We start from the raw sequence: 22,491 nt of genomic DNA on the forward strand, positions 1-22,491 counted from the left end.
AAAAGTTAAATAACCTTCACGTATTTGCCTAACCTACAGTACTTACTAACTTACCACCTAATGCTATTGAAAATGTACACATTTCACATATGTTCCAAGACACCACAGGACAGATCCCTAGTCATTCAAAACATGGCTTTATTGTTACATTTACAGTACATGATCACATATAAATTAAAATAAAAAATGACATGGAAGCCCTTTAGATGTTCTTCCCTTGTACATCTGTAACATGGCACACGTTGGGCATGTGGACAGATATATAGACTTCAAGAAAGCAGCTCTGTATCCAATCCCTATCAGGTACATTCTAGGTTGTGTGTGTGCATATGTGTATGTGATTGTGTATGTTTGTGTGTTTGTCACATTCTGTAACCTAATGCATCCACATCAGCACACAAGTGAGTCAACAGTTACAAAAAAACCCCACAACTGTTCTGTGTATACCTGTCAGTAGAAAAAACAAATCACAGATTGGCAGTCACCTGTGCATGGCCTTATGCATGAAATTCCCTGTGTGTTTCATGTATTATATGTAGCATCTGTTTGTAGCATATGTAGTGTATGGAATGCCAAAACACTCTTGTTGAGGGAGTGGGGTAAATCACATGGTATGTACACCAAGTAGTATGACTATAATCAATCATCATTGTCTCTTAATACAAGTGAGGAATGAGTAAAAACAGTAACTCAGGGGGTAAATGGACCTGAATACACATACACACACACAACAGGAAAAGTTTGTGGGCTTTACTGTGAGTCAAAACCATAGACCACACAGAGAAGTGGAGGCCTTACTTTATTTTAGTCTACTTATTCAATGCACGTCTCAGTAATTTCCTGCCTAAGACCCGAGGTTTATACACTGGTTTTGATCTATCTTTTCAGCTATGAGGTTCTAATACACAAGGGCTGGCTATACAAGGCAATACGCTAGGCTGGCTTCTTTTCTTCATTCTTCTTTCTGATTAAAGCACTGATCAGATTGTGATTCATTGGGCCTCTGGGCACTGCGGTTAATACGTGGATGTGGTCATTTGCATAAAACACTGTCCTGCGGCCTATATGCGTTGCAGTTGGTTGGTACTGTACATGGGAAATTACTTCAAACTATTAACAAAGTAACAAGAACACAAAGCCTCCTTGAAAAATAAAGTGAAACTATATCAAATCTGAGTTAACCAAAAGAATGACCAAATGATTTGATTTCATTATGTCTTATGAATTAAAGACTACCAGAAATTGGACGGGTCTGTAATCATGGTTAAAGGAATGGGTCTATCATATGCCTATACAGCTCATTGCCTAGCATCCCATTCTCCATGCTCTTCACTAAGAGGTGAGATGTGTCTCCCTGGGTACATTAAACCAACCCTCCACTGTCCTGGGACTGAGATCTCAGATGCATACAATGGCACTGTGGCCACTAAAGCCATTACTATTTTACTATTCTTTTAGGTTTTTCCCCAATCTCTCAACTATAAATGGCAAATGGTAGCACTGACGTCAAGTCCCAGCCTCGTTGACATTGAACTGTTTGAGGACACAGTGGTGATGGGTGATATCTATACCGAGGACAATGGTCCTCCCAATGACCCAAGTACATTGTTTGTGTTGAGGAGCCTGAGCGGCAGGATGGGGAGAGTAAGACACATGTGCGGAGAGAACCTTAATACCATTTCCCAGCTCTGGTGCTTTTAAGAAAGGACAGAGATAGCACTCAACCCAATTTGTCTATGGTGTTTTCTATATATTTTGTTAATATATATATATACATTCCACATGATATCACTCTAGTAATGTACAATGAGCATTGTGTTCTGATGCACTGCTGATTCCCACTGTGGTAATCTGCCCTCCTCTCATTCCCCCACCCTCTCTCTCTCTTTCCCTCTATTTCCCTCCCTCTGTTTCTCTCTCACTAACCAGGACAATTCCTCCGTCTGTGAGGTCTTGGCTAAGATTGGTGTGGGGGAGCTGCAATGCGCTGGAGAGTCCGAGAGAGTCCAGATCAGGTCAGGGCCAGCTATGCTTGTGGCTCGAGGGATCTAAGTTAACTTACTCTGAGGCAGTCGTGTAGTCTAGTTAGCTGTAGTGGGTATACTGTGATCAACCCCAAATGTTAATACTGTACGTATCCTTGCTCATTTTAAGTATACTGAGTTTGTGATGCTTTTTAAGAGGGTATACTGCGTAGTCACGTAAACTACACCACTGCTGTGAGGGTAAGTCACTAAACCACGTACTTGGAATGACCCCCCCTCTTTAGGGCTGTTACAGGGGTTGGAGCCCATTTTACAAAAACAAAACAGATTATAAATCAAAAGTCAAACAAATAAAACAAAGAAAGTCAAGCTTTCCTAAGGTGCTAGGCGGAACAACGACAGGTTGACACATGTGAAGCTGCGGTCTTCATTTCGTTTCTCAGAGCGCTCTGGAGAGGTGAGCCAGGTTTGTGTGAGTGACGTGGGAATGTGTTTCCAATGATTCTTATTGCAACATCACCAATCGCAGTGGAAATCTCAGATTATTATCTCCTTTGACAGAGACGGACCTGTTCAAAACCCACAACACACCCTGTAAACCGCCCCAAACTACTACGTGCGAAACTGAGAGATGGATATCTGACTTTGGGTAACACTCTCTAAGCTGAGCTCTAAGAGGAAGCCAACCTGAGGAAGCAAACGGCGAAACGAGTCACTCGCTCCTAATAAACAATTAATATTTGACCAGAGTACGCTGATATTCTTTACTTTTTAAACACTCTATAAGCTGTTGAGATATCTTGACACTTATCTAAGCCATCACATGAGCAGCTTTAATGAGAAATGCACATATTGTGAAAAATTCCTTGCAGAATTTTCTTTTGTAACAGCAAGGTGTGCTCTGTCACAACATATTGTACATGTCTGCATTCAACCGCAAGCAATTCACACACACACACACGTACACTAACAGACATAGAAGCTACTTCATTCTTCAGCACGCTCAGGTGTTGGCGGACGGACAGGTGAGGTTTGATAAGATCATCAGTGCATTCATTCTCTGTTGTCCTGACAACTGGGAGTTTCAGTGCATTCATCCCCTTGCTGTTGTTATCAGATAAGTGTGATAAGAGTTCACACACACAATATACAAATTCTCTGCAATCAACACCAACAAATAACATCCAAAGATTTTCTATATTCCACCATCACAGACACACTTTTTTCAAACACCTTCATCATGTTAGACAATTAAACAATCACAGTCTGGTGAAGGAAAAAAAGTCCTTTCTCCAGTGGTCACATAGACTTTTAAACACAGACATGTTCCAAAACAACAAAATCTCTGGACGGAGACAGTTGTCTGCACTGTGGTGGTTTGTAAACATTTCTTAAGAAAAGAAGTGGCTTTAACTGGCTTTTGTACACCTATGGCTATGAGATTCACCGTGTGTGTCCCTTTAAGATAGTAGTCAAATACAGCGCTAATTACTTTTTCTATTGTTTACTTTTTCTACATTCTACTGCTCTCTTTCTCTCTCTTTCACTCACACACAAACACTCATACACACAGAGAGACATAGGTGTGCGTACATTCAAACACACACATACCATATCTTCAAACACACTTTCATCATGACCTCCTGCCAACACACACACACACACACATGTGGAGAAGGCTTTGTTTACATGTTTACATTTTTACCCAATGGCGTCCACTTAAATGGCATTGTCTTTTCTAACAGCCAGGAAACACCAGACACGTAACTGAAGCGTTCTGTCCATGGGGCGTCTGCTGCACCAATCAGCTTCCACTATAATCAATAGACCTGGCTACATCAGATGTGATAGCAGTGCGTACATTCCAAAATTATTAGACCAGTCCTCTAAAACTATTTTTACGCTCCACGAACGGAGCGCTTCAGTCGCGGACCCGATGTGGCCCAGCTGTGAGTCCAAATCATCTCCTCTTAGATGAAAATGTCTCTATGGGGTTGTGGACAGGCTTCTTCATGGTCCTCTCATAGGGTCCTCTCCTTAAAAGTGATCATACTGCTGAGTGGATAGGTGAGGTTTTGGTTAAAATTGTGTCATTTCTAAGGGAGTTGGGTGGTGGTGGTGGAGGTTATGGAAACATGACTAATATGCTACAGCCATCACTGGCCTCTTGTTGGTCAGTGGTTTGAGATAGAGTAAGTCTTGGGTGGAAAATCTATCATTGGTGGGGGAGGGGGGCTATTACTGGTAATAATGTTCCTGGTTGGGGGGTGGGTGGGGTGGTTTACTCAGCCTTGACCCCTTTCGTCGTCGTTTTCTCGCTCTTGACGTAGTTCTTGTAGAAGAACCAGACAAAGAGCACCAGATAGCTGAGGTACATGACGGTGCCCGAGACAATGTTGCGCATGTTGCTCGGGCAGACGCGTTCGTCGAGCCAGAGGTGCACGGACAACAGCACCACCAGGCCCATGGCCATCTGCATGATCTGCGAGGCCGTGATGACCATGGCGAGCGGTCGGGGCACGCGCAGGCCGGCGGCGCGGGCTGCGTAGTAGCTGTACATGATGGAGTGGACGCCGTAGTTCATGGTCATGAACCAGCCGCCACCGGCCACGCGGTCCTTGTAGGAGTACCAGGAGTAGATGAGTACGGTGATGTGGTGGTACCAGTGCAGGAAGATCAGGCGCTGCTTACGCAGTACGATGAACACCGTGTCACCTGCAGACCAGAGAGAGATAGAGAAAGAGAGAGAGGGAAAGAGAGAGAGAATAGGAGGAGAGAAAAATGGAGGAGAGGAAAACCCCAAATAACTCAATGTATGGTCTAAAACTGTTATAGAACGTAGATAGGCGACTTGCCACTTCAGATAGCCTTAAAGAGTCATTCCAGTAGTAAACAGGATGTCTACAGGATCAGAAGTACACACACACACACACACACACACACACACTATTCCATTAAGTGCCACCTCAGCATCTTTTTTCCATTTCCACAACAGCCATTAAAAGATGAGACTGAGGAGGGACACTGGAACGACCATAATATGAGGGGAGATGACATTGAGATGACACAGAGATGCTATGGCAACAGCCGCCATGACAAACACTCCAGGATGAGTGGAGGAAGGTGGCAGAGATGTGGGCCAGTGAATCAACTGCACTGCAAACTCATAACTCGCTACACACACTACAACCACAATTACAACACGCCACAAACACACGCCCTAAAAATCATCCTCAGATGTGTGTGTGTGTGTGTGTGTGTCTCTGTGTGTGTGTCTAGTCTTACCCAGCTCAGGCAGTTTGCTGAGGACGAACATGTATGCCCAGAACTTGCTGACGGGGGCGCTATAGAAGCTGGTGTCACACACAGACTGCCTGTAGCCCTGCTTCCATAGCACATGCAGCATGTAGCCTCCTGTCCTCAGTGTGGCAATTATACTGTAGAGAGAGAGAGGAAGAGTGGGGGAGAGATATAGAGAGATTAGTTCTCATTATGTTGCTATGATATCACACACTGAGTACATTCTTCTATGTTCTAGAATAAGTATAAGTATAAGTATGTATACTTTTTTCATCCCGTGAGGGAAATTTGGTCTCTTCATTTAACCCAATCGGTGAATTAGTGAAACAAACACAGTGAACACACAGTGAGGTGAAGCACACACTAATCCCGGCGTAGTGAGCTGCCTGCTTCAACGGCGGCGCTCGGGGAGCAGTGAGGGGTTAGGTGCCTTGCTCAAGGGCACTTCAGCCGCGGCCCACTGGTCGGGGCTCGAACCGGCAACCCTCCGGCTACAAGTCCAGCTAACCAGTGGGCCACGGCTGCCCACAATGGCTACTCTGCATCTAGAGTCACGCTAATTACGTAAGCAACCAGAATTTGGACTTGAATTTGAGAGAGGGAGTGAGAGACCCGAGGAGAAAAGTTGGAGTGATGGAGAGAAAGAGAGAGAGTGGAGTTTAGCGAGGGAAAAGGAAGGAGTGAGAGAAAGATAGAGAAAGAGAAGGGAAGGAGCAAGAGAGGAGGGGGTTGAAGAGGGGAAAGGAGAAAGTGAGAGAGAGAAAGAGAGAAAGACAGAGAGAGTAAAAGAGAGAAAGACAGAGATTAGTTTGGAGAGAGGAAAGGAGGAAGATAGAAAAAGAGAGAGTGAAAGAGAGAGATTGGTTTGAAGAGGGGGAAGGAGGAAGAGAGAAAAAGAGAGTGAAAGAGAGATTGGTTTGGAGAGGGGAAAGGAGGAAGTGAGAGAGAGAAAAAGAGGAGGAGGAGCAAGAGATGGATCGAGAGAGAGAAATGAGAGAGAGAGAGAGAGAGAGACCAAGATTTAGAGAGAAAGTGACACATGAAATACGAGTGTTGACACCTTATGCCACACCATTTTAGCACAGAGTCAGTCAGGTCAGAGAAAGTTTGAATAGCAACAATCTACATTCCATCTCTGAGCCGATCTGGATTTCTGGCATTTCAGACATGTTGCTTGGCTCGATTACAGTGTGAGCAGTTGAACGTACAGTGTGGACGCAGCAATCACGTCTGACTGAAACGTGTTGTGTGAGTTACTATGTAGTATGTGATCAAATAAATACTCAGTGTCTGTCTGTCTTCACACAAACTGTTCAGTGAAAGAACTGGACCTACTCTCACACACCTTATTAAGACAGACAACATCCATTAGCTCTGAATCACTTTGAAATAGTCAAAATACCCCTAGAGTCAGCGAGAGCATGTCACTTGTGATAGACATGGTTACTGACCCTGGAACGAATTTGATTACGAGTAAGGAAAACATGTTTGTGGAAGCCACTAGTTCAGAGAAAACTGAGAAAAAGCTGCAGATGTGTGTGTGTGGTTGGCAGAAGGTTACAAGTCTAAAGGGCCTGAAAATTCATCAAGGGAAAAAGAAGTGCTTGGTAGAGGGAACACAGGGTCCCCGCATTGATAGCTATTTCTTAAGAAGTGCATCAAGTCAGTCGGTTGAAGTTCAGCGACAGGAAGAAACCCACAGTTCGCAGGACATCAGTACCCCTGTTGTTAAGGAAAGTTCTAGCACTGAGGCAGAAAGAGAGGCCAGTCAGCCAAGGAGGGAGAAGATTAATGGTCATAGGCCGGGGATTAGATGGCCGGGTGCAGCAGAATGTAGAATGTGGGAAGATGTTAATAGTGATTTGGTCAGTATCCTGGGTCAGCTCAAGGGGACGGCTGAAAGCAAATTAGAGAAAATGGGAGACATTATTTATAGCTATGGTAAGGAAAGATTTGGAACTATTGAGATAAGGACAAAACGGCAACATGAGGTAGTCAAATCTAGGCGCCAGCAGGAGATAGATAAACTTATCAAGGAGTGGAGGCAGCTTAAGAAGCAGTGGAGAAAAGCTACAGATGATGAGAAGGAAGGTATTGACTGTCTACAGGCAGATGTGAGGGAGCGGTTGGCAGTGCTAAGAAGAGCTGAAAATATTAGGAAAAATAGGAAGAAGAAATCACGAGCTCGACTAGCATTCTATAAAGACCCATTTAAGTTTGTTAAGTCTTTATTCGTAATGCAGAAGAGTGGTAGTCTTTGGAACCTAAGCAGAAGCTTGAGGAGCATTTAGAGGGGAGTGCACAAAGATAGGGAGAGGTTCAGAGAGATGGTACTTCCTGCGGATATCCCACCTATTGGTGAATTAAGTAGCCAATGCGACGATAGTCCACCAAGGTGGAAAGAGGTGCAAGAAGTAATAAACGCGCAAGGGCCTCTTCAGCCCCGACCTAATGGAGTGCCCCACCGTTGTATAAGAGTGCACCAGATGTTTTAAGATTTCTATGGCAATTAATACAGATAGTTTGGAAAAAGCAGAGTATTCCCAAGGCTTGGCGGAGGGCTGGGGGAATATTTATTCCCAAAGAAAAGGACGCAGTGGAGATTAATCAATTTAGGCCAATTAGTCTACTGAATGTTGAAGGGAAAGTTTTCTTCAGTGTGGTGGCACGGAGACTGACAAATTACCTTGAAAGGAATAAACTAATTGATACCACGGTGCAAAAAGCTGGAATTCCTGGCTTCTCCGGGTGCTTAGAGCATACCAGCATGATTTGGCACCAAATTCAATTAGCAAAGCTTGAGAAGAGAGACCTGCACGTTGTGTTCTTGGATTTGGCTAATGCTTTTGGGTCTGTGCCGCATAGTCTGTTGTGGGAGGCCTTTGATTTTTTTCAGAATCCCAGGTAGCATTAAAAGCATACTTTCTGGATATTCAATTATGTTTTACTACAGCTGATTACACCACAGGGTGGCAACAACTTGAGATAGGAATCATGGCCGGATGTACCATCTCCCCACTTGCTTTTACAATGGCAATGGAGGTCATCATTAGGGCCTCAAAATGGGTAGTGGGTGGGGAGAAGTTGCAGGGAGGGCCACGCCTCCCCCCGATTAGGGCTTTCATGGACAACATGACAACCTTGACGTCAACAGTTCCATGCACCAACAGGTTGCTGGATAAGTTAAATAGTAATCTACAATGCGCCAGAATGAAGGTGAAGCCAAGTAAGTATAGGAGTCTCTCAATTGTTAAAGGGAAGGTAATAGATAAGAAGTTTGCTATAAATAAGGAGGTGATTCCCACAGTTCTGGAGAAACCAGTGAAGAGTCTGGGAAGGTGGTATGATGCAAGCCTTAGTGATAAATCACAGGTTGAAGACTTGAGACAGGTCACTAGGCAAGGTATTGCAAAAATTGACAGTCAGGGCTGCCAGGTAAGCTCAAGCTGTGGTGTTTGCAGTTTGGTTTGTTGCCTCGGCTAATGTGGCCATTGACAGTTTATGAAGTTCCTCTGTCAAAGGTAGAGAGGTTGGAAAAAATGATCAACTCCTTTGTCAGAAAATGGCTCGGAGTCCCACGCTGCTTAAGCAGTGTAGCCTTGTATGGGAAGGGTATTGTAGAGTTGCCAATATCTAGTCTGACAGAGGAATTAAATTGTGCTAAGGCTAGATTGGAAATGACTCTTACTCAGTACAAGGACCCAGTGGTGAGGAAAGTTGCACCCACAGTTAATGCAGGGAGGAAGTGGAACCCAGAGCAGGCAGTTAAGCAAGCTCAATCAGTATTGAAGCATAGGGATATAATGGGCCATGTGCAGCACGGGCGGGGGGGTCTAGGGGTGGGTGTAAGTAAACCCTTGTGGAGGAAGGCTTCTGCAGGAGAAAAGAGGAAAATGGTAGTGGAGGAAATGCATAGACAGGAGGAGGCTGTAAGATGTACTAAGGCAGTGTCGCAGGCAGAACAAGGGCAGTGGGTGAACTGGGAAGGGGTGGAAAAAAGACGGATTAAATGGAAAGATCAATGGGGCATGGAAGCTGGTAAAATCAGATTTATGTTAGGTGCTACATATGATGTGCTCCCATCTCCCAAGAATTTAAGTCAATGGTTTGGTGAGGATGATAAATGCATACTTTGCTCGTGTGTGGGCCGTCTCCACCATATCCTATCAGGGTGCAAGGTAAGTCTCACCCAGGGCGTATAATGCATGTCATAACCAGGTATTGAAATGTGTGGCAGCCGCAATAGAGGATAAAAAGGAGAGAAGTCAATTCATTAGCAGCTGGTAAAGGGGTAAGGCAAATTAACTTTGTAATGCGTCAGGGGATAAACCTTGTTCTCATGAAGGCCAGGTGTAAAACCGCCTGTTGAAAAAAATGGGTGGGCTGGGAAATGAAGGTTGATCTTGGCCAGCAGATGGCGGTACCTCCACATATAGTGAGTACTAAGCTACGACCCGACATAATTCTATGGTCGGATTCAGAGAAGATAGTTTATTCATTGAACTCACTGTTCCTTGGGAAGACAAGAGTGGAAGTGGCCAATGAGCTGAATAGAGCTAAATACACTGAAATAGCAGAGGAGGCAGCTAAGTGAGGTTGGAGTCCACGATTAAGGTCTATTGAAATCGGTGCACGTGGGTTTGTGGCCAGATCTGCTATTGGCTTGCTCTCTGAATTGGGCATTTGTGGTCGAAGTCTAAGGCAGGTGGTTAGTAACATGTCTTAAGCAGCAGAACGGGCAAGCGAATGGTTGTGGGTAAGGAGAAGTTACCCTTCCTGGGGCGCAAGCTAAGGTAAGCTAACTGGCTCATTTGTTTTGTGTTTGTGATGGACTGTGCCTAGGTTGATGGTACTTGGCTAAGGTTTTTTATGGGTTATGGTTCAGTCCGCATCAACGGGACGGACCAACCTAGCCAACTTAGACCATGCCTAGGTTGGTTAAGGGTATTTGGATGTTTGTTGTGGTAGTATGGTGGCAGCATGGGGCGTAAGCTAACTGGCTAATTTGTTTTGTGTTTGTGATGGGGCCTAAGCAAACTGGCTAATTTGTTTTGTCTTTGTGATGGGCTGTGCCTAGGTTGATGGTTGGTTGGCCAGGGTTTTTATCGCTATGGTTCAGTCCACATCAACGGGACGGACCAACCTAGCCAACCTTGACCATGCCTGGGCTGGTTAAGAGTATTTTGGGTATTGGATATTTTAATGTGGTAATATGGTGGCAGCATGGAGGGGAGTGTCTCCAGGACGCTGGTTTCACTGTTAAGCCTTCATGAGGTGTCGTGGGCCTAACTTAACGAAACATTGGTGAATGAGGGTGCCCACTTGATAACCCCAATGACATGCCGCATACTATATACTGCTGTTGGATGGGCCATTTGTATTGTGTCTGTGACCATTTGTTGGCGGATTTGTGGGTAGTGTGCTTTTTAAAATTAAACTTGAGCAGGGGCTTCTGAATGTGTTTTTACATAAATGCATAGCCATATTTATTCTGCTCTTATAAGGTAATTGCTAATACACTGCACATGTTCATATTTAATTTATACTAGTCTAAACCACCTTCTGTAAACCAACTGTTTACTACTGTCTACACGGCACTATATTTCTTATCTTGTCTATGCACCACCTGTTTATACTTTGTATATCACATTGCACTTTTCTGCTTTTTTGCACTTCTAGTTAGACACAAACTGCATTTCGTTGTCTTTGTACTTGCACTCTGCACAATGACAATAAAGTTGAATCTAATCGAATACAACGGCAGCAGGAATCTGGAACACATAAGGGCTCCCCAGCTCCAAATGAGATTTATTATTTAACAAAAAATGGGGGTAGAGGAGCGCTTCCTGGACTCTAAAGTTTGGTTAAGTCAGAGGTGCTCTTTGGATGGGACCTAAATGCCAAGAATCAAAAAACTCCAAGGCACTCTCTATTGCAAAAGTTAAAAAGCCTTTATTATCATGGCTTGGTCAAGTTAACCTTCTAAAAAACTCCAATGCGTTTCGGCTACATGCCTTCTTCCGGGAGTTAAGCCGAAGAGAATTGAGAATTATTATTATCAAAACTTTGGATAACAAGACCTCTTCATTGAGGCTGTCTTCTCTAGTGTATTCAGAGCCATTCTTAGAAATGCAGGAACACTACATGCCCTTTCCGCTGACAAAGGGCTCTTTATGTGAACAGCAGGAGAACAAGAGGAGTCTTATTGGTTTGAGTGTCCTTTAAGAGATTCTGGACCCAGCACATCAGGGACACTACTCTTCCGTGTTGGTGTTGAACTTGTAGGTGGAGAAATGTGGTATGCTGCATTAGAATGTGTTTTTGGGTGGGGGTATGTCTTTAATCAGACAGGACAGTGAAGAGGCTAAGAGGAAGTGAGTGGGCGAGATAGATGGGGTGTGTTCAGGAAATGACCCTGGTCGAACTCAAACCAAAAGCAAAGGGGTACAATGTTTTTATACCTTAGCAAATATCAGGATTGCGGAAAAATAACAGTTGCATCTCATTGCATTATGGCTTTCATTGGAATGATTGGAAGTCATATTTGAAATTCGATTAGATGCAGAGCCCTAATGTATGATGGAGCGACATCATTACAAGTGAGCATGTGCTCAGACTACCATACTAACAAGCCTGGCTCTTTAGTGCAGTATGCAGACCTCTCTCTCTCTCTCTCTCTCTCTATCTCACTTTGGTAAAGTATGCAAAAAAAACAATGATAACAATCTTCTGGTGAATACAAGGTCTGCCAGTGACTGCATTTCCTTATTTAAGGGTGTGGTTTGTTTCAGCACGACAGTTATAGATCAGAGGGGCACTTAAATTCGCAAACATAGGTTAGAGCAAGTTCGCTGCAAATGTTCGCCTCTGTTCAAGGAATTTGAACACACCTCAGGAGCCAGGATGGCAGAGTATTGAAATCAGAATTAATGTCTTATGATTTTTATAGTTATAAGCAGTTTATGTCCTTATGCTACTTAATACTTCATCCATATGTTTACAGTCAGAATTATGATTGGATAGAATTCCACATATGACATGACTTACAGTATCATTTGATTCTGTTCCTGTACCGTTCCTGAATATATTTTTGTGTGGCTAAATCTTCAGAGATAAGGAGAATGTCATGTTTTTGTTGGGTGTCACAGTTCTGCATGCATGTATCCCTGCATCAGCAGCTATCTGCTCTGGATTGCCAGGGTGGCACTAATCAGGGTCTGATTCAGTGTGGTCCACGTAAACTGGGATGACCAATGTCATCTCTCGGCAACCTGAAATTATACTTAAACGCTGACTTCTTACTTCTTCAGTGAGATCAGATGGTGGATCTTTATGTGAAGGCATGCTGTCTCTCCCTTGATGTGCGTCATTGTGAATAAATCTCCATACCTGATTTTTACCATTGCCTGACTGGTTCTTCTGCATGCATCTGTGGTATCAAAATTACCATCAGTGTGCATGCATGATGTGTGTGTGTGTGTGTGTGTAAAAGTGCTCATTGATCTCTCATCTGCCCTATCAATCTTGAACAAAAAAAAGCAAAAGATGAGAAGATCAGTGCTGACTACGAGTGGCCATTTCCCAGATCTCGTAACATGACACTCTCAAACATGTACATGCGCATGCGGGCGCGCACACACTCACACAAACAAATCAGATACATTCTGTATAAACAAGGAAATGCATAGTCACTACCAGAGCAGTGAGGGGGCAGGGCGTAGTGTTGTCACAATACCAAAATGATGACTTTAATATTCTTCAGATTTCAATATTGAAACAATACAGCAGAAAAAATCTTAAACACCACCTATATCAGTAACAGCCCTAGACATCAAAACATGGAATTTTAGATTCTTTCATAATAAGTATGGCTTTTAGTAAAACCTGATTAAACCACCCCACCGATCAGAGTCTCCACTTCTGTGTGTGTGTGTGTGTGTGTGTGTGTGTGTGTGTGTGCGCGCGTGCGTGCGTGCGTGCGTGTGTGAGGGGCTGGTGGGGGAGTGAGCCATGTTTTGGAGATTAGGATTACACAGGCACTCAGCAAGAGGGCATAACAGCCTGTGTGTGTGTGTGAGTGCATGTGTGTGCGTGTTCTAGAAGTATCTGTGAGGATACATCCATTTTTTCTATGTGTGTACATGCGTATAAAAGTGATTGTGTGCACTCAGACCACACTCCCCCTGTCTGAGTAAATGGGTTAAAGCAGCCATTAGACACATGGGCCTGGTCCAAATGCAGCACTTTACAGCCCCAAAAGCTTGAGCACAGCACAAAGTAGCTACTGCTGCTGACCAGGCCAATGAGTTCACCCTTCAACAGACACTCAATGGAACAGGAACAGGAACAGCACTTCATGATGGAGGACTTCACTCCATTAATACATCAAGTGTATTATAAACTGTATACCTATGTACTGTATGTATTCCACATCTGTGATCTCACAAGCTATGGCTAAAGGATATGTATTATGTATGTATGTATTTATGTGTAAATAACTCACAGATGGAGAGGAATAGAGTGAGGAAGAGAGAGAGAGAGCGAGAGAGAGAGGGAGCTGACTCTGAAACTCCAGTTTGACCTAATTTAGCTTGAGAATGGCAAGACCACATCATAGCACGTGTGTTTAAAGCCTTTCCCTTTGAATATGCACCTGCCAAAAATAGAGGACTAGAGTAAGCGGCCTACTCTACAACATGCTTTGTCTGAAAGTAGTTGGAAGACTGACGTTTATTTGGAAACTTTGATAAGCCCAGTCTCTCAGACATAATAGTATCTGGTTTGCTATCAGCAGAGAGGGCTAATGAAGACCTTTGGAGCGGATCAACTGACCTTGGGGTAAACTAACTCAAAAGGACTGTTGTAACATTGTGAATGTGTGTTTGACGTGTGTATGCGATATATGTGTCGAGTGTGTGTGCGTGTTTTCGTGGCGGTGAGTGCCTTGTGTGGCTGTGTGTCTGTGTGTGTATTCTTACCTGAACACAGCCAGACTGAGCGACCACAGAACCAGAGGTGCGCGTAGGTTCAACTTGGGCCTCTCTCGCATGTAAAGCCTGCCAGCAAAGATCACCGCTGCATACATCGCACATACCACAAACGACTGTGTCCTGTTAGATCATAGCACACACACACACACAAACACACACACACAGGGAGAGAGAGAAAGATAGGAAGAGGTTAACAACACTCATTTACATGCTTTTTACACTGTATTGCACACAATGCATTAACAATATCCAATACATCAAATCCTCACATATCCCTAAAAATTAACAACATCCCATATATCAAATCCTCATTTTTCCCTAAAAAGAAAACAGCGATGCAAGCATGAAGGAGAGAGAGAGAGAGAGTGAGAGAGACGGGGAATCAGCAAACCCAGAAGTTCATCCATTGTGCACTTTCTCTCTTCCTCTCATCAGCTTCTCTTTGTGTGTCCCATTACAAATGACAGTGTTTCCCACAGAATTGGATTCAATTTGTGGCGGTAGCTGACTTGGACAACGGGGGTTAGAGTTAGCAGAGTTAACTTGAATGCAGCAGTTTTGAACAAATTTGCGCAGCAATTAAAAACATAGAATATTTATGTGTGGCGGCCGATTTTTTATTTCATGGCGCCCCGCCACAGATTAGTCAATGTATGGGAAACACTAAATGATTTATCTCTAAAGGCCCTATAAGCCTACATAAGCCCTAATACACCAAGTGCAAATCTAACGTGAAAAACTCTCTCAAAGTGCCAACAGAGCCACTGCCCAGGCTGCAAGGCCTTCCTAAATGCTTGATGCATGGGACACACCCTGACATCCAGGCTACATCAGGTATGTAACTGAAAGCGCTGCGTTTCAATTAACAGTGTGTGTGTGCGCATGCGTGTGTGTGTGTTTATGTGTGTGTGTGTGTGTGCGTATTTGTGTGTTTGTGTGTATGATGCATGCATGTAAGCCCCCGCTGTCGACTTCAAGGCAGCGTTGCGACAGTCGACTTCAAGGCACCTAACCCTAACCCTTGCCTAGCCATAGTATCGGAACTCCCCCTATTACCGTCGGTCCCGTATTTCCGCTGTCTTGCGTGTATGTGTCACTTAATATCCATTTCTATACAAACCAAGACGGCGGATTCCTAAAGAAACGCAAGCACCCACACCATAGGTGTATCTAAGTTAGCTATGTACCAAAAATGACATTTTACCATGACTCGAAGAGCTGTAAACAGTGTTGTAAGGCTGTGTGTACACATACACTTGAAGCTCCAGTGGAATTTTAATTTCATGACGAGAATTCTCGGTCTAACCGTTCATGTGCCGTTGAAACGGCATAAATAGGCGATCCATCAGGCCAGCACTATAACTCTGAGCATGGTAAACAAAATCGGATATTTCAGGCAGTGTTAAGAACCAAACCAGATTTTGTTCAAATCTACACACCTATGGCTACTGAAAAATGTAAGGTTCATTTAGCAAATGTTATTTTGAAGTGTTAAAAAACATTGTTGTTTTAGAATTTCCGAACAAAAATGGTGATAATTGGGGGTGTTACGATACCTTCCATGCAGCGCTGCCTGGAAGATGACGTTGGGGGCTTAAAACACCAAAGGCCTATAATGCCTGGTGCATTATAGTGGAAGTTAATTGCTGCAGCATATACGCTCTGTGAACAGAACGCTTCAGTTACGTGCCTGGTATAGACCTTTCACACAAAATCCGTATTTGGACCCTGAACAAACTGATCAACATCTTGGACAATGAGTATCATCCACTCCACAGCACGACTCGGGAAGTCATTCCTCCCCAGGGCCATTGAACTGTTCAATGCATCACTTAAGGGAAGAGGAGAAATAGACTTCTCCACATAGTCTGTCTGCCTCTTCACCACCTCCATGTCTTGAACCGTCTGTCCACTAGCCACTTTACTATTGTCTTCTGCCTCACATGCTTTATTAGCACATACGCACAACCCCTCCCTCCATGCCACAGGCGAACTGTGACCACACTTATACCTTTCTTAATATAGTTATTTATACATAGATATATAGACTTTATTCTTGCACTGTTGCACTGTTTGACTTGCTCATTTGCACCATCACCATGACACTCATTCACAAAGAGCACCTTACCTTACCTTATGCACAGAGGACCACATGCTCAATCCCTGCTTCAGTCATTGCAAGCGCACCTGATTGATTAATCACCCACTATGTGGATACTGTTTTTTAGAATTGATTTAGATTAAGTTTTATTTTAGTATATTTAGTATATTATTTATCTTCTACAGTCCTTATTGCTTAGTTGTGTTTTTTTTATATTATATACTTTTACTTACTTTTTCTGCTGTTAGTGAATGTGTGTGTGTATGTCTGTATGCTACTGTGACCTTGAATTTCCCCTAGGGATCAATAAAGTATCTCTATCTATCTATCTATCTATCTATCTATCTGTCTATCTATCTCTCTATCTATCGATCTAAATTCCTGATTGGATATCTGAAGTTCATTGACATCTCTTTGACTGTATTCTGATTGGGACATTTTGAAAGCTTGCCAATCAGATAATTCCTTCACTTGAAGTATGTGTTTGTATAGTGGGTGTGTAACACTTCTACGTAGGATTGTAAAAAAGAGATTGACTACAACCACCTACATCTGTTACGTCAAGGCTTATCTTTCCCAGGATAACTTCAAAGTGATTGTTCACAATGCGTGTTGCATACTACATCCAAACTCCCACCCCCTTTTTACTAACTTTCCATAAACCAAAAATTTCCATAGACCAATATGTCATAATCATATGATCAAATTCCATGACTTCCATAACTTTTAATTCACTTAATACATTTCCCAAGCAAGCAAAGTGGTATTTTAAAGTAAATCACTTTTCCAGGATTCCCTTGACCACTACAAATGTACTTTTGACCAGCAAGCACAATTAAGAGAGGGCCAGCCCAGTCTATGGCATAAAGCCAAACACACATCAATGGACAACTCAACTACATCTTTAGGCTACACATTTCTTTAAAAAACAACAACAGATGTTTGGGTCAGTCGACTTTTGTGTAATTTGTGTCCATCAATCTGTCCCGCCACAATAATGAACAGAAAACTGAAAAGTTGTGTGCTGTGTGACCATAAGCTGCATTTCAGACTGTGTGAGCTTCTTGGCACATGCCACTCTACCCTCTGGTCCAGCTGGCACCTTGCCAGCACTCAGTGAAGCAAGCGAGGCAGAGAGAGGAAGAGAGAGAGGCACATTTGTAAAAGGAGGACCTCTAACTATATGATTGGACTGGGTGACTGCAATTAGTCACACTACTGCAATCACAAATGGTAAAAAATATGCATTCCATTTTTTTTACAGATTTGTGACATTCTGTCATTTAGCAAACACTATCATACAAAACAACTATGTTATGTTACTTCTGTGGAAAAAAATGTCTTTGTCTGCTCCCCTTTGAGCATTTGTTTTGTGCCACACAATCAAGACAAATTCCATGTGACAGCCCCCTTGGCACTAACACCTACCTCAGATTCAGATTCTCCATTATCCTACTGTAACAAACATGTAGCTTCTACACTGAAGCTGCACACTGTGTGTGTGTGTGTGTGTGTGTGTGTGTGTGTGTGTGTGTGCGTGCGTTTGCTCAGTGTGTGACTATCCAACCTGGAGGTGGTAAATACATTAACATTTGATCCAAAACGACTAACAAAATGAGGATCAAGGTTCAAACTATATTAAAAATGGTGCCATACACCTTTACAAACACATACAAGGCATATCTGTTCAACATGCACTTCGTTTATGGTTTGTATATTATAGTATTTGTTTATTTTTTTATTAGGCTATTGATTTAATTGGCATTTTTGCTTATTATTGCTATTCTCCTTAATGTAGTCTTACCAACCTTTAAATTGTTTACTGTTAAATGTAACTATTGTATTGTTGTTATTTGTATGTCGCTTTGGACAGAAGTGTCTGCCAAATCCCGTAACCATAACCATAACAAACACTACTGGTGTCATACACCATAACAAACAGTACTGGTGCCATACACCTTTACAAACACTGATGATGCCATACACCTTTACAAACAGTACTGGTGCCATACACCTTTACAAACACTGATGATGCCATACACCTTTACAAACAGTACTGGTGCCATACACCTTTACAAACACTGATGATGCCATACATCTTTACAAACAGTACTGGTGCCATACACCTTTACAAACACTGATGATGCCATACACCTTTACAAACACTGATGATGCCATACACCTTTACAAACAGTACTGGTGCCATACACCTTTACAAACACTAATGATGCCACACACCTTCAGCAGTGTCACTAGAACACCATTCACGTGATGTTGAGCCTGGACTGGTGCCAGATGCCATAAAGGACTGGAGGTCGAGGTGTGTGGCCTTACACACAGTTGGAGAGAGCAGGAGTGAAACAGTCAAGGAACACTTCTGTTTTTTGTGTGTCAGTGTGTGCGTGTGTATGAATGGATTTGTGAACAGATGTCAAATATACTTGTGTGTACTTGTGTGTGTGTGTGCGTGTAAATGAAGGATGAATGTGCAACGCCTCTGTATAGCATGCCTTCATAGAAGCCTACAGGGTCCTTAAAGAGACCTGAGAAACCTTCCCCATTGTCCAGACTGGTACACTGGCCTCAGCTAAGCTCTAGTGGGTAAGCTGTAGACTGCAGTGGTGGGAGATCACTGGCAGGGTCGAATGAATCACATTCCCATTCAGTCATTTCAACATGTAATCTGCATTGTGCTGACTGCGGTTCGGCACCTCAAAATGGGGAGGCCCTGGGTGTGCTATCTTCTATCTGTACTCTCTAGCACGTCTTTTTAAGGTGTTTAAGTTGTTTACACACTGCACTGCTGTATTGCCATTACAAACAGATGTTTGTGTCCTATGTACACCTATTCACTAAGGCCTTTGGCCTCTAACCCCGCTCCCCTTCCCCTCCTTTGTTAAGCGACCTTGAGTATCTTGAAAGACACTATATAAAAGCAAGCTATTATTATTATTACAGTATTATTATCCAAAAGTGATGTACATAACTGAAGCACATTTTTATAATTTCATATCTAATCAGTGTGTGCATTCCCTGGGTATCTAAACCCCTGGCCTGCTGGGTGCTGTTTACCAGTCAGGCTACAGGAACAGTGGTACTGGTAATGACCCAAGACTGAGTATCACCATTTGACCCAGATGAATAACGAGGATGAATTCGAGGTCTGTCCCAGAGTCCATTGGTAGACTTATCCGTGTATGCATCCACAAAGATTGCCCATGTCCTTGAACAAGACTGTGATGCAATGCTATGACACTGTGAAACTGCATGCAGAAAGACAAAAAATGATATGTTAACCAAATGTAACAGTATCATGTGCCGGCTAAAATATTTTGCCTGCTTTAACTGAACATGGACCCTGACACGGATATAAACAGACCTGTTCTATGAGTGCAGACTCCTTTCCTGCCCTCAGCTGCCAAGGCGTTACGCCCAAAAAGGTCAGGTGACGCAGGTTACACCTGGCCAAATATGGTTCCTTATCCGTCCTTACATCAACACTGGTCACTTAACGAGTTGACATTTCAGTCAGTTCATCAATAAATCGGTTGTCGTTTGTTAAATGTGCAGTGTTGTGCTATTTGATCTTTTTCTTAATCTTATTCATAATATTAACTTGTACTAATTGCTGATTGTACAGTAGAGTGTGTCTTCTCTTCGCTATCCTTTTTCTAACTGAGATCTCTCCAGGGTTCCCACAAATCAAATTTAATTTACTTTTTATTACTTTTCAAGTGCTTTCCTGACCCAATTACATCTCATTCATGGACCCAACATGGCATAGTTTGAGACACGGCTCAAGGTAACCTTTCTGATACAAAAAAACACACACAAAAATAGGAAAACCAGCTGGCTTTACAGAAAACAGAGAGAGAGAGTCTTAAATGTGTGACCATGTCTACATTATGCTGTGTTACAAGTGATGTAGGCTATGTGACACAAAGTATACAAATTCAAGTACTTCCTGTAATCTATCAAAGCCGTGATTTTTGTCTGAAATTCACAAGCTTTCAAGAATTTCAAGGACCCTTGGAAACCATCCCTCTCTCGTTCTCTTTCTCTCTCTATTGCAATCTCTCTCTCGCTCCTTCTTCCTCCCTCTTTTTTCTCTCCCTATTGCAATCGCTCTCTCCCTGTACTGTTCTCTCACCCCTCTCTACTCTCTCTAAATGGGAAGAGAGACAGAGAGAGAGAGAGAGAGAGAAGCAGAGGGAGGAAAGGAGGAGGTGAAGTCTAACATAAAGTAAGGGGGAAGTAAAAAGGCATTCAGAATTTTGTAACAAAAGACAGAGGAATGAAAAGAGGAATAGAGTGGCAGGGGAAAGACAACAGGAAGAAAATTAAAATGACAGAAAGAGTTATAGACAGAAAAAAGAGAATATGCCTAGGTGAAAATGAAATACAGTTTGACTTAATTTTTGGATTTAGCCTAATAATTGTATGCTAACAATATTTACACATTCCTGCAATTCCTACACTGCAGTTTTGGAGGAATTGTTTTTATTGCTACAGTTCATATGCAGGAAATGCAATATTTTGGACAAAGAAATGCATTGAAATACATAGTACTGCATTTAACTGCAGAACTCCAATGTTTCGGACAATAAAAATATATGGTACTGCATTGTAGTCTACTTCAGAAGAACGACAGTATAACTAATTCCTCTGCTGAACAAATCAAACCGTAACTGGGGCAGACTGAAGGAAATACATTTTTAAAAAAAATATTTCGCCGTTTCTGTTTTCCTGTGCCCTCAGGCTGTGGTAAGGCCCTTTTAAAGAAAATTAATTCGCACTGCCAATAGCACCCAGGCGTGGCATTGAAACGTTGTCTGATTGCTTATTTATGCAAGCAGCCGCAAACTCTACTCTACCCTTGGCTGGGACAGAGTTGAAGAAGACAGAGCAATTAGCACTGGGTTAAAGAACCTTGGGTGGTTCGGACTGCGGAGCAATCAGGTACCTGACGTCACGAGCACGTCGTCCGGTGGACTTATGTAACCCCCAGATATAATTAAATAAATGAACTATAACCGGTTGAGAGAAACTATAATCTCTAGCGAAGTAGCCTGTCAGGCAAAAAGTCAAGAACAGAAATAAGTTTTATTTTTAAAAAGCGCACATAAGTTAGATAGATGGGTTATGACAAACAGTCAGACATCCTGGCCTGTAGAATACAACCAAATTCGAACTGATTCATTCAGCACCAGTTGAGCGAAGTTAATCGCGACTCACAACACTGGAATGCTCTGAAAAATGATTACAGAAGAATGGTCTCACTAAAAATGCCGTTTACCTGGCTAGACTAGCCTACTATGAGCGAAGCCAAGGGCACAGTTGAACTCATGCTGCGCAGCAGAATGAATATGAAGGAAGCGGTAAACCGTTTCTCCCTGAACAGATATGATGTCCCTGTCGTTAGATCAGTTACCAGCTTTAGATCATTACTCACCAATTTTCCTGCATCCATTCGAATGCCGCCTTTTCGTCGAAAAACCTCTCAAATTCATACTCATCTAGGGGGACACTATCCGTCTCGTTCATCTTTACGTTGCTATCGGACAAGTCAGTTTCTATTAGCAGAATCTCCCTCGTGTGTCTGAGCCGGCGAATGCTACCCTGCAAACAGTAAAACAAGCCCCTAACAAAGATTTCTTCTTCCCTACTGAATATAGAACGTGATTGTATTCTCAAAGATGTAGTATCGGATTCTGCTCCCTCCAGCACTCCCTCGACAACTCAATGACAACCAGCACAGCTTGGCAGGCACGCTGGACCAGCGGATGTCCTCTGTCTCCCGCTCCGCGAAACAGCAAGAGGGCGAAAGTGATGTTAACGTAGGGGGAGGAGTTAAACTCACTGTACCCTGGTCCACTCACCTCATTGGCTAGCTAGTGGTCTCCGCAGCAACTTTCTGTCTGTTCTCATGCAATGCTCCATTTGCCCACAACCCCCTGACTTTTAATGTCCCACGTGAAGTATGCGTGTTTGTCTGTGTGAGTTTGCTCCTGAACCATGAGCGCGTGCGTGTCCTGTATAAAAGTGTCATTCCTCTTCCTCGACACGAAACTGCCAACTAGTCCATTTACCTTTCCATCGATATTGATTTATTACC

At 43.0% G+C, this 22,491-nt stretch overlaps 1 protein-coding gene across 1 annotated transcript; it reads right to left on the reverse strand.

Moving 5' to 3' along the window:
• Positions 1 to 120: 120 nt before the first annotated feature.
• On the reverse strand, positions 121 to 22,174 carry LOC125287157 (elongation of very long chain fatty acids protein 6-like). Its single transcript, XM_048232715.1, has 4 exons — positions 21,829 to 22,174; positions 14,264 to 14,395; positions 5,271 to 5,422; positions 121 to 4,700 (listed from the first exon to the last, which is right to left on the reverse strand). Exons 1-4 carry the CDS (start codon positions 21,918 to 21,920, stop codon positions 4,267 to 4,269), a joined length of 810 nt encoding a protein of 269 aa, XP_048088672.1. The 5' UTR covers positions 21,921 to 22,174; the 3' UTR covers positions 121 to 4,266.
• Between the last annotated feature and the right edge of the window lie 317 nt (positions 22,175 to 22,491).

The sequence above is a fragment of the Alosa alosa genome, chromosome 22, assembly GCF_017589495.1.
Source record: "Alosa alosa isolate M-15738 ecotype Scorff River chromosome 22, AALO_Geno_1.1, whole genome shotgun sequence".
Classification (NCBI taxonomy): domain Eukaryota; kingdom Metazoa; phylum Chordata; class Actinopteri; order Clupeiformes; family Clupeidae; genus Alosa; species Alosa alosa.